This window comes from Thermobia domestica, chromosome 8, assembly GCF_964235325.1.
Source record: "Thermobia domestica chromosome 8, izTheDome1.hap1.1, whole genome shotgun sequence".
NCBI lineage: Eukaryota > Metazoa > Arthropoda > Insecta > Zygentoma > Lepismatidae > Thermobia > Thermobia domestica.
In genome coordinates this window covers 283565265-283581365 of record NC_137461.1, presented here as the reverse complement: position 1 = coordinate 283581365, position 16101 = coordinate 283565265, and the positions used below count along the sequence as shown (strand labels likewise).

General features: G+C 37.8%; 1 protein-coding gene across 2 annotated transcripts in view; it reads left to right on the top strand.

The window, feature by feature from the left end:
- Positions 1-16101, top strand: part of Cad96Cb (protocadherin Fat 4-like Cad96Ca) — a 316068-nt gene that overhangs the window by 111277 nt on the left and 188690 nt on the right. For both annotated transcript variants that reach the window (XM_081769855.1, XM_081769853.1), the window contains exon 2: positions 8310-8487. In XM_081769855.1, coding sequence (XP_081625981.1) covers positions 8364-8487 — 124 coding nt within the window. In that variant the 5' untranslated portion in view covers positions 8310-8363. The remainder of the gene's footprint in view (positions 1-8309; positions 8488-16101) is intronic.

Here is a 16101-nt window from a genome sequence, read left to right as displayed (position 1 = left end):
GTTTCAGAGGATACCAGTACGGGTCTGTTAAGCTACTTGTGACAATGTTGCTCTTTGTCTCCATGCATGTATCGATTTAGATGGTGTATTGGTGGACCATGCCACGGAGAACAGAGATTAAAGTTCTTGTAATTAATTAGAATGAGAACCGGATGAGATTAATGTATTTATGTTCAAGTTATGTTGCTAGTTTCTTTACCGCAGTCTTTGAAACATTATATAGATAAATACGGCCCATCCTGTACTCGATTTCATGTTGGTAACCCATCAAGTTTAAACCTCTAACGAAAAATTGAAACATTTTAAAATATTCAGTACGAATTAGGGACAGTTTAATAAATGGGACAAAAATATTGCTTGGCTGTGAAGAGTTTGAAATGGCATTTTAGATCATTTTCAAGTATCTGCAAGTTTTTTTTTTTTTTTTTTTTTTTTAAATGACAATGCTCCGTTTTTCACTCTGAGTACAGCCTTAATATAAATAATACTCTACATGTGTACTTCAGGTTTGGTCTTGTCAAGCTTTTACTGTGTTAATTATTGGTTTGATGAAACAAAACTGTCACTTCCTTGCTGTTGGTTCTTCCTTAACAAAGCCCAATTGTAAGGCATGTATGAAATAGCAATTTGTTTTAGTAACAAGTCGCTAATACGGCGAACTAGTAACTATTATATATGAGGCCTTACGTTTCTTTCATCTTCAGTAACATGGTATGTGGAGAATTCATTTGTTAGAACCATCCCCGTTTGTTTAAATTTATGGCTGACACATTGCAATATCTATGGTATGTGACGTTGCATAGCCAACACACTGGGTCAACTTGTTTCATAAAGTAAACACAATTAATTGTTCTGAGCCCCTAGGCAAGAAGAGCATTGGTGTCCATACGCGTAATGAGCATTGAGGTGTAATTTTTCTGACGAATCTTGGTAGCACTAAATCTCTCTGCTGAACGTCACTCGAAATGAAATCCTTTCCAATTAACGCCACAGGAAATCTTGTTCTTCTTTTGTTTTTGTGTTCAAATATCTCCTCACTTATTGTGACTCGTGTAAGTTTCTAATTTATGACATACTCGAAGGATGTTCGCAATAATGTTTACAAAGCTGTTGAAATTATCTAGGTTTTTGGAACATTTTTCTTTTTTAAAAAATGATTACAAACTTGCTCTTTTTCACGAAGTTAAAAAAATAGCACCAACTCTTTTGTTTGAAATACTGTACTTATAGGTACCATAGAGAGTACAAAAGAAGAAATGGAATACGAAAGAACCCTCAGAAAATTACAATCTTGATATTCAAATTTCAAGATTAACAAACAAAAATTAACCCTTTGTAAACAGTACTTTTTTGCGGCAGCGTAACGTGGTTTTCTAGATGGAGATGCTAGGAGATGCTACTACTTCTAATGCACTATTCTGTTCCACAGCTTTCATGGACGATACGCCTCTGTTATTTTGTGTCAACAAATAATACAGTTGCCGAATGGTTCCGATATATTCGGGTATTGTGCTCGTTGAAAGCCATCCTGACCTCTCATCGTCTTTCAGTGATATTCGTCCTATTTTAAAGCGCGCTAACTAACTCTATGGCCTGTGTTAAGCTGAAGGTTCAATGAAGATTTCCATTGACTTCTGTCCTTAGCCAACTGAATCCAGTTTCTAATTTGTATTCCTATTTCTCCATACTAATATTGTCCTCACATCTACGCCTAGGTCTTCCTAATGGTCGTTTTCCGATTGACATTCCAGTTAAAACTTTGAAAGCGTTCCGAATTTCTTCCGCTCTGGCTACATGGCCTGCCCACCTGAGCCTCCTAGACTTGATGATCCTAACAATGTTTGGTAAACGATGTAAATTATGTAGTTCTTCGTTATGAAGTTTCCACAATTCCCCATTCCCGTTCCTCTTGAGTCCGAATATTTATTTCAGGATTTTATTCTCAAATATTTTCAGTCTTCGTCCTTCCCTCAGAGTAAGTGGGCATGTTTTGCAGCCATACAGAGCAGTAAGCACGATCGTTTTATATATTTTAAGCTTCAAATTCCTTGACGGAATTTAAGCAAAACTTAAAGTTAACTACTTATTCGTAATGTTGTGTTATATTTCATTAACTGCCATCTAGCTAGTATCATAACGAAAAGGTAGTTTAGTATGAGTTCCTTCTCAATAGATGGCGTGACTATCGTACAGGATCTATTTCTAAGTTTACAAGAACACTCGAGTTTCTCGGAAACTGAAAACTGCACAAAAAAAAAAAAAAAAATCTCCTGGCACCACAACTCTTAGGAAGCCAGAACCTACCACCCGGCTTCTGGCACTCACGACTTTGGGGGTGATGTGTGGTGAGCACATAGGTTCCGTTCACCTCTAATGGTGGTATTTTGGTCGGAGTTCGCAATTCTTTTCTTCCAAGCAGCTTCCCAGCGGTTCTCACGACTCTGGGGAGATGCCGCAATGCCATCGTTTGATGAGTACAAATGGTCAGCCAGCCATCTTTCGTCCGAACAGACTTGGGACTGCTTGACCCAAGGATGTTATAAGTAGAGGATCTGCCCATATGTATCTTCATCCTATTAAATCGATGAAGCCAAAAAACAACCGAGCATCGGCACGTCTGATTGGCTACTCTCGTTTCTGCCATTGTCTGAGTGGCTACTTTCATTTCCGCCATGATTGTTGGCTCAAAACATTGCGATCCTATTGGGCGGAGTGGGCAGAGTAGGGGTGGCGAAACTGTGACGTATGGCTTCAGGATTTTGTTGTAAGGGCAGATCCTCTATTTTATAAGATCCTTGGCTTGACCTCACTGATGTCACGAGAAGCGGTATTCCTGTGGAGCTAAAGGGTTGTCTTTCTCTAAAACTACACACAAATATATTCTTTCCACTGTTCTTTTCCGTTAAATGCTAATAATGCAGGATTTTAGTTCAAATATGACCGAAAACATAGTACAATTAAATTCTTTTTGTACTCAGAAGCGCTAATGAGGAAATTAGGCAACGCTGCCAATTATGAATTAATTACCGGTGACTGACCATTTAATTGTCGAGATGGACTTGTCCTTGTCCTTTTTTCCTTGCCGAGGTTGCGATGGGAATATTCTAACCTTCATCACCTCATCTTTTAAGGACCAGATCAAAACAGAGATAGACATGAGTGAAAACTATCTTCCATTGTCCAGCAGACAGTAGGCTATCTCGTTTCATCTTATTGTGAGTGGCGATAAAGACTTTCTCCCTAACGCCAATGTTTTCCCTCTAAATTCTCTCTCAGGATATCTCTTTCCGAAAGGAGTATAAAATTATGTCTTGGACAGAGCCCTTTACTTAAGATGTATAGATAACATTCTCTGCTCACATTTCCACTGTTTGATTCTACACCAGCTTCTGAGTGGGAGAGTTTCTGTTTCCTTTTATGACCTGTTAATGACTAACATATTTTATGTTTTCATTTTAATATTAAGATACACAGAAAGTAGATAATATTCATATACATATATTACACTTGAGAGCATTATATGCAGCTTTCTTCAAACAAAGTAAAATCTTGTCTAACGGATTTTCTTTTATTCACATAATTCCTTCAACCAAAAATGAAATGAAATCTTTAAGTTTTACGACCCACGGTTATGCCGGTTAGGCTAAAGGAGACGGTGATTATGAGAGATGAGTGAAATGGTGGAATGAAGAAAGTGGGAGGAAACGGGAGAACCCCGAGAAAACCCACGAGCACGGTGTTTGTCCACCACAAAGTTCACTTGGCGGGGGCTGGGATCGAACCCGGGACCTCAAGCACCAGAGGTGAACGCTCTACCACTGAGCCACCGCGCCCCCATTCCTTCCTTCAACCAAATTGCACAGAACAACAGTATATTTTCGTTGTATTTGTTGAACAGTTTTCAAGCCTAATATGACTCCAAGTAGCTTTGTTTTTAAGGTGGATCACTAGGTGTTCTCGCCGCTAAGCTAAACGCTGCTTGAATAATGCGGCGTTGCCAGATAGTAGCGAGTGTTTACTGATACCAGATAATAAAGAAATTAATGCTGGAATTCTGCTTGGATACTTAATGGTGAAATTAGTTTTCGACCCTTACCACAATTCACAGGTAAGTTTCGCTTCTCGAACTGCAACGCTAGAATCCAGGAATTTTCTTATTCTGGCTATCACAGTAAAAGTAAAAATGTGGCAACAACGCATTATGGCGTTCTGCGCAAATTTCTTCTCAAAATCTATTTCCTTAAATGTAAATTAATATTTAAATAAAATGTGAAACATAACACGAATAGTGGTCAAAAAAATTATCTATTTCGTAATAAGATCGTTACTCTGAAATACTTCACACATACAAATCAACATTTCATAAAACTGAGCAGTTCTAATAAGATCTAACAGTAACTGCCATCTTCTATGCTCATTTTAAAACGAATCAAATATTTTCTTTTATTTGTTACCTTTCCCGGTATCAGAAGACAGAACCAAATGAATCAATGTCTTGTGTTGTAGCTGGAACATAACTCTATCTTATAGTACAATGTTTATAATATGTAACGTTTCATTGCGCAATAGTTAAGGGAACGAGCTAAAATATGTACTGACTTCCTGGTGGTGATCTGCCGTGATCTCTAAGTTCGAAGCATGTCGATGTATGATGTTCAACCCGTTACCACATGTCTGAAACTTACTTTTTGAAACGTAAATTACTGAGGTTTGTCCTCTAACGTTATTCTGTCAGTAATGCAGTTCATTGGCAATCCGAGACGGCAGGCTTTGAGACAAAAGTATTTCAAATAATTTTCTCCACCGAATAATTCTGCTCGGCATGAAATGTGCATGGAGCTGAAAATGTGATAATCAGATAGCACAGGATTTGGGATTAGAATCGATATGGTAGGATTTCTAAAAAACTCAAACTGTGAATTTTCTTGTGCACCACACACATGACCACTTGCTAAATGTAGCTTCGTCCAATTGCGTACAACCTGCTTTCGTTTCAACTTCAAGTGTGATTAGAAACGTGTGTACCGGTGGGTCGAGTCGCTTCAGAGACTTGCAACTACAGTACGGCCATGTAACAGAGTTTCTTGTGAACAAAATGCTCGTAATTCAACTACGCAAACAGCTTTGTATTCTTTCCAAATGATTTCTTTTAAGTATCATTTTAGTCTCACTAAGTATCATTTTAAAATAAGTATCATTTTAGTATGGAACCCAAATCTCTTGTCGTCGCGAATTCTGTCGAAGAATTTGAAGCTTAAAATATATAAAACGATAATCATGCCTGTTGTTCTGTATGGTTGCGAAACATGGTCACTTACTCTGAGGGAAGAACATAGACTGAAAGTATTTGAGAACAAGATCCTGAGAAGAATATTCGGACCCAAGAGGAACGAGAATGGGAAATGGCGGAAACTTCATAACGAGGAACTACATAGTTTATACGGTTTACCCAACATTGTTAGGGTCGTCAAGTCTAGGAGGCTTAGGTGGGCAGGCCATGTAGCTAGAATGGAAGAAAGTAGAAACGCTTTCAAAGTCTTGACTGGAAGACCCATAGGAAAACGACCATTAGGAAGACCTAGGCGCAGATGGGAGGATAATATTAAGATGGATCTCGCAGAGATAGGAATACAAAGTAGAAACTGGATGCAGTTAGCTAAGGATAGAAGTCAGTGGAGAGCTTTTGTGAACGCGGCATTGAACCTCCGGGTTCCATAGGCCATAGAGTTAGTTAGTTAGTTAGTTTAGTCTCACTAGCTAATCAAAGTTACTCATTCCCGAACTAGTATCACTAAGAAAATTTCCCTATCATAGTTTGCGACCATTTTCAACTTAAACTTGTCTTTATGTGGAATTTGCATAAATTCTCGGATGCCAATGCTTGATAGGAGGGAACCCGGAATGAAAAGCAAGCAGGTGAAAGTGATAAACGATCATATGTACAACATACAGATCTCTTCACTAACTGTCAAATGATACATTGTAGGGCTTTCTTCAGCTGTATAGAGGACATTATTGCCATTTTTAGCTTGTTGATGAGACTTTTGCATATCCCCTACACCGAAAGTTTGGAGCTATTTGTTGGCTATTGCAAGGTGTGGTGTTCCTCAGTGTTCTACAGCTAAAAATTTCCTGTTTTGCCTATGCTTCGTTTAATGGCCCTAGTGTTTTTCTCCGACAATGTCCTTTTTCTGAGTTCGCCACCTGTAGGAATACTAGTGTGATAAAACGGACATGTGATAAGATTATGACCAGTATCCAATGAATTCGATAATATCAATGTGACTGTGCTCTTTCATGTGCTCTCATACTACTGTACCAGAAACGGGAGAGGACGAATCACATATTCAGAAATGGGTCGTTCAGACCACAATGGATTCAAGTCCAATTACCAGGGTTTGTATGTCCCATTTAAATACATGGAAAAGTGAACATTGTTTTTTGATATTATAAGAATTATTTACAATCTCTTAATCGTTGAAAGAAGGATGAAATAGGAATTATAAATACAGAATATGTACAAAATGATCAAAAGTGGTCTTGAATCTTTTGCACACTTAGCGCCTCAAATGGCAACTCTCCGGCAACGAATGAAGTAGTTGCGTAAATTAGTGAATGATGCTTTTGAAAATATTCTTGTTCGAGTTATTTGCCGGTGAGTTAACATTTTTTTAAAGTGATCAGTTTATTGTTGAATCAAGTATGAACAATGGCGTCGAACCTGCCTCCCCACCAAAGCTCATGTGGACCCCCGTATAGTATTTATGAATATACAATATTTGGCATAATGTGAATGCAATTTGTCTTAAAATTCTCATTTGCTTCTCAATGGGCCTCTGCAAATTTACAGAGAAATCGGCGCCCTTGCGTATGAACAATCCTTACTCCAGGCTTTCGCAACTGGTGTATCACGAATAGCTAGCGCATGAGACGAGACGAGACGAGTCACAACTTTCGTGAAGAAATATGAGATGAGATATCTTCGAAAAGAAACAAGTACGCTTTCCAGGACGAGGCGTCACTCTTACAAGTTTTCCTGTCTCGTAGGTAGCCCTCATGACAGGCAACTCTTTTATTATTATTATTATTATTATTATTATTATTATTATTATTATTATTATTATTATTATTATTATTATTATTATTGACTTGTAGAGGCAGTCTCAATATGGCAAGGACAGTCAATTCTGACCTAACTAAAGTGTATTGTGATATCATAGGTGTTCAGAAAGTACCCCGTCAATCAAAAAAAGTTCATGCATCTCTTCTTTTTTTTATTTGATACAAAAGTATAACTTCTGAATGTGCTCAGGAAGGGGTATAATCAACCAGACTGCACATATTCTCATGGGCGATGCGTTGTCAGCCCATGGTCTCTGAACGTCTTATTTCTGGATTTCTAGACAGGAATTCGGTCTCTTAATTTAAAATCTTCCCGTTTAACGTCCCACGATTATGCCCATTAGGCTAAAGGAGAGAGATGATTAAGCAGGGTGTCTATCGGTCACGAAAGTCATGAAATCAGAAAACGGTCATGAAAGTCAAGAAAAAGTCACGAAATTTAGCCTTTGGGTCATGAATTTTCTTTTTTATCTCTATAAATATTAAAATTTTGTTCTGTAAAACGTCAAAATCACGACAAAAACGTCTATGGTCGACTTTAGGGCTACCAAATCGCAAGCACACGCTTCTATCGCATGCATGGAAATTCGGCCCAATTCGGTCCGAAATTCGCTCTTGAGCATTACTAAATTTTATTGTTTTAGGAAAGAAAAGGTCACAAAAAAGTCACGAATTTTCATTTTTCAATTTTAGTAGACACCCTGTTAAGTTAAGTGGGTGATGATGGAATAAATGGTGGAATGAAAATTTGGGAGGAAACGGGAATACTCCGCATGGACACTATGTCGCTCACCACAAACTCACTTGGTTCGGGAATCGAACCAGGGACCCCACGCACAAGAGGTAAAGTCTATACCACTGAGCCACCATGCTCCCTCCCTTAATTCAAATACCTCCATAATTACTTTACAGTTCTGCGTGAAAATCAAATGCTTCTTCGTGGTCTACCAAGAATCAAACTCGACACCACGCTAACTATTCGAGAAAGGTGTCTAAATATAAGTATTTTAATTTTATATGTTTGATTCATCTCACTTGACTCACAAATTAACAACTATTAATAATAATTTCAGTTGTTTGAGATTTGTACAATACAAAATATTTTATTTATACTGTTATTTTATTCTGGTGTATTATTTCATTGGTGGTATTATTTCATTTTTTGTTTGATATATATTTTTTTTCAGAAAACAATGGATTTTTGGATTGCCAGCTGAGCCCTCAACACAAGCAGCTTTGCAATGAAGCGAACGAGGCTGTGGAGTCGAGGATGCTCGACCCTCAGTCTTCGGTTTGATTCTTGGACACAGCAAGCAACCACCTTATGGGTCTTCATTCTAATTCTTCACTACGCTTACTCTCAAAGTAAGTAAACTTACTATTTTTTTCTCTCTAATTATGGTCTGCGGCGGAAGTGTTTCTCAAAATGTCTGGAACAGCGGCACAGAATTCACGACGATTCCTCTGTATGTGCAGTGTTAGTCGTAACAGAAGCTTCAGTATGCAAATAGGGAGATAAATAAGGATATTCTGTTAACGTTTACTCACCAACAGGCGTGATTTGCAAATCACTTCAAACACTTTTTTCTATAAGTCATCTTGCTGTTTCGGTACATTCTTTTTCTTTTTCTTTCTTTCTTTTTTTTAAAGTAGGCAGCAACACATTTCCTTGCCAGAATGAGGTATCACCAAGGGTGCCGATTTCTCTGTAAATTTGGGAGGCCCATTCAGATGCAGAAGGTATATATATGAAGATTTTGAGACAAATTGCACTCAAATTATGCCAAATATTGTATATTCACAAATACAATAGTGGGGCCCACATGAGCCTTGGGTTGCTTGGGCCCCCTGGGCCCCCAGGATCGGCGCCCTTGGGTATCACATTTAAAAACTAGACCTGATTGCTTTAACTTTCTTGTAGTTACTATATGAACTATTTCAAAATAGCTTAGTAAGTATAAAGTCAATATAATTGTTAACCGTTTGTCGTGTCTACCATTCGTGCAAGAAGGAGTGAAGATATGGATTCTCAAATAATGACAGAAGTGGCATACCTTTCTGTGCAGTGAACGCCTCAATCGTGAGGTTGAAGATTAGGAAGTGCTACAACAGCATTAATTACCACGTAGAGAGAGCACAGTGTCATCATAGAGCGGACAAAGCTACAGGGGCGGACGAACAGCAGCGCAAATCTATCTTCAACATGGGGGGGGGGAGGCAAGTAGGACAGTTTTCTTTCTTTCTTTCTTTCTTTCTTTTATTTTCTTTTTCTTTTCTTTTCTTCTTCTTCTCTCTCTCTCTTTTTTTTTTTTTTTTTTTTGTTAAGCGATGCACAAAATATTTATGAAGTTGAAAAACAATCCTGTGAAGGATCAGGGAGAAGCGTTGTCTTCAACATTGGGAGGCGGGCAGACGTGAAGCTTATTCTGGGGGGACATTAATTTCCTATCACTTTCCTTTGTGGGAATCGGACACAAATAATCACATTTTTGCCAAAAAAACACATTTCAAATCGGATTATTGTGGGGGGACAGTTTCCCCAGTTCCAAGATTGGAGGGCACATGTCCCCCTCATACCCCCGAAATTTGCGCCAGTGGAAGAATGTAGGTGGGAATAGGGTTTTCTAAACTTAGGGCCGACTTTTGTGCATTCTTGAAACATGCAATTTCTTATTTTTGACTTAACCAATATTGTCGTAAGACGGGTTTTGCATATCAGCATTTAAATTCTTCCCACAAACTCCATTACTTTCTTCATGTACACTCATGTACAAAATTATTGTCGTATATCTATAAATATATTGTTAGAGGAATATAATTTGATAACGAATTCGCACGGTATTTTTTATAATGTTAGTATGTGTATAATCGGCAAAGACATGTATGTGATAAATTTCATGTCAAAAGTGCAGTAAATAAGAACAATAAAACGAAAATAAAACTTTCTTGTCAATTTACCAACATTTTGTTTTACTCATTCTAATTTTCGTATTTATAATTCTTTTCCTATGAAATTTACCACAAATATACATTTCCCGATTATACACATAGTATCAGTATTAAAAGTACCCTGCAAAATCATTATCAAATTCTATTCTTAAAAGAAGACAATTATAGATATGCGACAATCATTTTGGACATGAATGTACATTTGTTGCATCGACCATTCTCAAAGAAGAAAGTCAGGTCTTGGCTACTGACAAGACATACGTGTCGCACACGTCTTTCACTCCATTGATCGTAAAAAAAAAAAAAAAAAAAAAAAAAAAAAAAAAAAAAAAAAAAAAAAAAAAAAATCATGCCAATAATGTCAGTACTCATGAACATCATGGGCGTAATGCGGAGAAACACCATCGTGCATAAACGGAAGTTATGCAACGTTATTTCACTACTGAGAAGTTACTGGCTACATGGATCTTCCAACTTTTGTAGGTATCTTTAGGTATTCGTTGTCATGCGGAAGAAATGAGCGTAGGGCAATATGGCACCATATCACAGCGTTATTCTGGCGTATTTGCTCCTTTTTAACACAGAAATGTGCACAGTTACTTTCTTTAGTATCCCTTCCCTCAACATAAAAAATAAATTGAAAAAAAAAAAAAAAAAAAAGAAAAACTCATCTGACTACATAAAGTCAAACAGCTCTGTGCGGACATCATGTCATGCCAAAATTATCTCAGGAAATACCATTCTTCTGCACAGACTCCAGTACAATTATTGGATGTAATGTAACTTCTATGGTTTAAGGGGAGATCAATCTATTTTGTGAAAATGTTGATAAAATAAATGCCTTCATTCGAAAGCTTGATCCGTCAGAGACTGAGTCTGTGAACAATACTCATAAACTTATTACTAAAGAAGACATTATTAAGGGATTGCATCACGTTCGTGACTACAAAATGCTTGTCGACTGCATAACGAAGTTGGAGGCACACTGCGTTTCCAAGCAGGGACAATGGAACATACGTCAAGCTGCAAAGGATTGAGTGCAGGGATCAATCAGTAACACTCCAACTTCAAAGTAGTTTGGCAAAGTTGAAGATCCCACGGATTGAAGATCGATGGATTTGGAATTCTCTGTGAAGACAACGTCTGCTAACTCGGTGTCTGAAAACACTGAATGCTTCTCGCAACATTGAGACGATGAATGTCGTCAAATTCAACTCATTCAATATTTCACTCTTCCGCACATTGAGATTGTCAATAATAAGTTAAAGGTCAAATTGTGATATTCATTCACATTTCTCGATACTCAATTAACATTAAAGGTACGTTTTTGGAGTGATCAAATATTTAGACGTGTTGGTACAAACATATTAAAATTGTGCTTGCGATGTAGTATAATTAAGAAAGTTGTCATTCCACCAAATTACCACCTAAAACAGTGCTTTTTAACCATCCCACCCACCAATGTTAGTCCTTTTCTCCAGCCCTAACTAGTGGTGGGCACAAAAACAGGTTTTTCGGTTTTTCCACCGGAACTGGTTTCGGTTTTCTCCAAAACCGGTTCGGTTTTTCACCGGACCTGGTTTCGGTTTTCTTCAAAACCGGTTCCGTTTTTTTCCAAAACTTATTCTATTTCTGACCAGAATAGTTTCGTTGTTCTCCGGAAATCGATTTCGTTTCCACGCAAATAGTTTTATGTGTTTTCCAAAAGTTTTCATCGAATCCAGTTTCGGAGAAAACTGAACTGGTTTTGAAGAAAACCGAAACCGGTTTCGATGAAAAACCCGAACCGGTTTTTGGAGAAAACCGAAATGTCGGTTTTTCGGGTTTCGGTATTTCTAGGAACCGGTTTTGCCCATCCCTAGTCCTAACATCACTTCCCCTCACGTTAAATTTTCCGCCCAGCGCGCAGAATGGATAAGTGCTGATTGCCACGGGTGCTGACTGCCACAGCCAATTATTGGTGCTGACTGCCACGACTGTCGCTAATTGCAAATATCAAGGTGCTGACTGCCACGATGGCGTGCTGACTGCCTGGGAGAAACTGTATTTGGAAAGAGAGGAATTAATCCCTCATACTAAATTTATGATTATTAATTAATTTAGTAGGGATTAATTTAGTAATCATCACAGCAAATCTATGTGGCATTCTACAAGTTACAAAGTTGCTCACTAAGTGGAACGACATACACTTGGATGTTTATAAAGGGATTGTATTCTGTTATATGTACAATTTGCACATGTCATTGTTTATATTAATTATTTTATTGTATTATTTAATGGATATGATGGTCTGAAGCCAGCTGACAAGGGAAGTTTGGGAGAAGCACTCGCCTGCAGAGAAATAAGATGTCATTTGAAGGACCAATTCATGCTGATTACAACAGGTAATAAAACTCCTGTACGTTGAGAACTGTTCGAGATATTCAGCTTGGAAGTTTATATGAGAAAATGAGTGAATGCACGTTTCAACGCGCTAAGTATTCTCTCCCATGCCGAAGCCTGATGGTTTGAACTTCCTTGATCACTAGGATCCATTCACAGGCAAACTGTCCATTACAAGTTGCATGACGGATGGCAAAGACGTAATGGTTGAGAAGATACCAAAGAATTGCACACGATTTGTGCAACCATTTGACGTGTTTTGATTCCGATCAATCAAAGATTATGGCAGGAGATTTGTACATAGTATGAATCTTCTTCATCTGAACGTTATAATGTACCAACGAAACAATCAAATAAAGTTTGAGTCTATACGAATCTCTTCCGATCATCGCGATACATTGGATTGTTTCAGTTTGCGTTCTGCAAGGCAGGTTACGAACAAATTATAGGCCTATAACTTTTGAATCACTTGTCGAATTTGCATTTTGCTTTGGTCCTGCGAACTGTTCTCTTGACGGATGCAACACAATTGCACATATAAAATGTTCATGGTGCAAGGGAGTATTTTGCCTGCGTCATTTCTTCATAAAACAGAAGAACAACAGTGATCAATTTTCATCTCTAACCTATGATTATTGTGAACAATGTAATGACTAATTGTATCTAACAAACCCGTTAGTTATTGCGAAACACTTTTTTTCTGTTACTTCCGATAGCTTTCAATTCGTATGTCAATATTCGTTACTAATTATGTTGTACTTAACGCGTATAAATGTGTATATCCTCATTTTCTCATATAAACTTCCAAGTTGAATATCTCGAACCGTTCTCAACCGTACAGGGATTTTACTAGCTTGTTATGATCAGCATGAATTGGGACTTCAAATAGCATGTTAGTTTCTTTGTAGGCAAGTGCTTTCTCCTGAACTTCCCTTGTGAGGTACAGCCAGCAGTGCTTTTTTGATGGAACTTTCAGGAGCTGCTCGAAACAATTTGCACAGCTGTACACAGTTCATGTTGACACAGGGAGTTCAAGTGAGAATACATAAATCGTACCAATTTTGTACGCACCGCTCCCTGACAAAACTGAAAGTACACTCATGTCCAAAATTATTGTCGCATATCTATAACTGTCTTCTTGTAAGAATATAATTTGATAATTTTGCAGAGTACTTTTAATACTTATATTATGTGTATAATCAGGAAATTTATATTTGTGATACATTTCATAGGAAAAGAATTATAAATACGAAAATCATAATGAGTAAAACAAAATGTTACTAAATGGACAAGAAAATTTTATTTTCGTTTTATTGTTCTTATTTACTGCTCTTTTGACATGAAATTTACCACATACTTTTCTTTGCCGATTATACACATACTAACATTATAGGAAATACCGGGCGACTTCGTTATCACATTATATTACTACAACAACATATTTATAATCATGTGACAATAATTTTGGACATGAGTGTACATACAGAGACCTGTTTACCTTTGTTAGGTGTTGGTCTGAACAACACGATCCTAAGGATCATCTAGTTTCTTTCATGCTTCTTGGCATCCGGTAATGTTACGTCTAGCAACTTTCTCTCAGGCTCGTGGCAGTCAGCACGCCATCGTGGCAGTCAGCACCTTGATATTGGCAATCAGCACCAATAATTGGCTGTGGCAGTCAGCACCCGTGGCAGTCAGCACCCCACCCGCAGAATACCGAGTGTGCGAGCTGCGCGTAACGTCACAGAAGAAAAATAAGAAGGCTTGCTGACTAGCAACATCCAAGTATGCTGAAATAACGTCATTAGTTGAGGTTCTAACCTAAGTAAATAGCCTACACCTAATATTATTTCCTACTAAATATGAACTAATCTACAACGTAAATAAATATAAATACACAAATGCACGTGGTTTGCTGTACAGAATGTCCCAATTTAAATTCGCAATAAAAAAATCGAAATTTTGTGTTCTCCATGGTGCAATGTTCAATGTACGTCTTCCTGACTGTGTGGATGCACCAACCTGTTTGCTGGACGTGTACAGATTTGCGACGTCAGAAGCGTGACAGCCCATCCCTGTGTTGTGTGGTTGAAGTGAGTTTCCACTACACGTCAAAGAGGATATTTCATTCACTCGAATCTAATACTTACATTATAAAAATATAATCAGTCACAATAATAGGACGGAAGTAATGTAACCATACGAAGGAACATCAATTTATTTGTGAAAGTTCGTACGACTAAACTTTGTACACATTACAGTCCAGTGTAGTCCAGACTAAATCGTCGGTCGACAATTGATCAAAACGTAGTGCTGTGTAATAGGCTACCAACTGCTCATTTACGACCGGGCAGTCGTAACCGAAGTCGATCCCAAGTCGACGACTAACTTTACAAGAAACGGCAACTAATACGCTGACCTCAAATTATTTACTTAAAAAGTCGACCTGATTTGATTTAATTTTTAGTTTGATGTCACTTTCAACAGCAAGGCTATATGAGACATGGAGCTACAGCTTAACATGGAATCCGAGCCACATGAGCTCCCGCTGGGAATCGAACCCATGTCTCCCACGCCAAACGCGAGTATGTTAACCGCTTAGGCACGAGGGAGCTCTTTCTTCTCCTTGCATCTATGCCTTATTAACAGAAGTGCCTGGCTTTGCACGGGAAGAAACGTTTTTATGCAAAATGTTTCAAAGAAAGGCATGAAATACATAACACGACTAGCAATGTCATTGGCCCCTATTGCTCTCGGGATACCTGAAATCCCGGTCTTCGCATGTAGAAAATAAGGTTAATCCAAAAGAATTCAAAGATCTCTACTGTATGCAACCTGCAGAACAAGTTAAATTGTTGGGTTGCCTACATCACAGGCACTGTAGTTTGCTGTACATATACATGCTTTAAATTTTGACTTCCCTAATTCATCCCCCACCCCCGAATCGAAAACCAAAAAAAGGGACTCCGTATGCAATTAAATTAGGTGAAGATCTATCTAAAAAAGGGTCTCCCACTCCAAAGGCGCTTACGCTAACTGCTTAGCCACGAGGGGGCTAAAAAAGTCGTTCTGACCAGCCATAATCTTTCTTGAGGATACCGCTAGAGAGTGTAATTTTGGAATTTTAGTAACATCCTGTTTATAGAGACTTCTTTTGCCGTAGTGAGAAATTAACTTTCAGATTCACGCTGAGAGGACATAAAGGAAAACATAAAATACTTTATTAGTTATGTCTTTATATAATTAATGTCTAATTATTTTTCTATGTCCCGATACGATTGTTAAAATAAATATATATGAATCAAATTCAAAATAAAACTGAAACACTAAGAAGAAAAAAATACCAATATATATTTTCTGTATAGCGTAAAAAAGTGGGACTTTCACTTTTCCGGTAGCAGTGATTCTCCACTTCCATCGCAGTGTAACACCCAAGGCGAGAGCAAAAGAAAATACGAAAAAAAAGTAGTACTCATAATTACATAGAGGTTGAAAAGCGTGCATGATTTATAACACGTAATACATGCTTTGAAGTGTCGTATGCTAAAGAGGTAAGCTTTTGGGTCTTTTATTTAAAGCACGAGGCAATGTAACGCAATGCTTATTGGCATGTTCACGTTATTTATTAGATCGAACTGCTGCTAATAA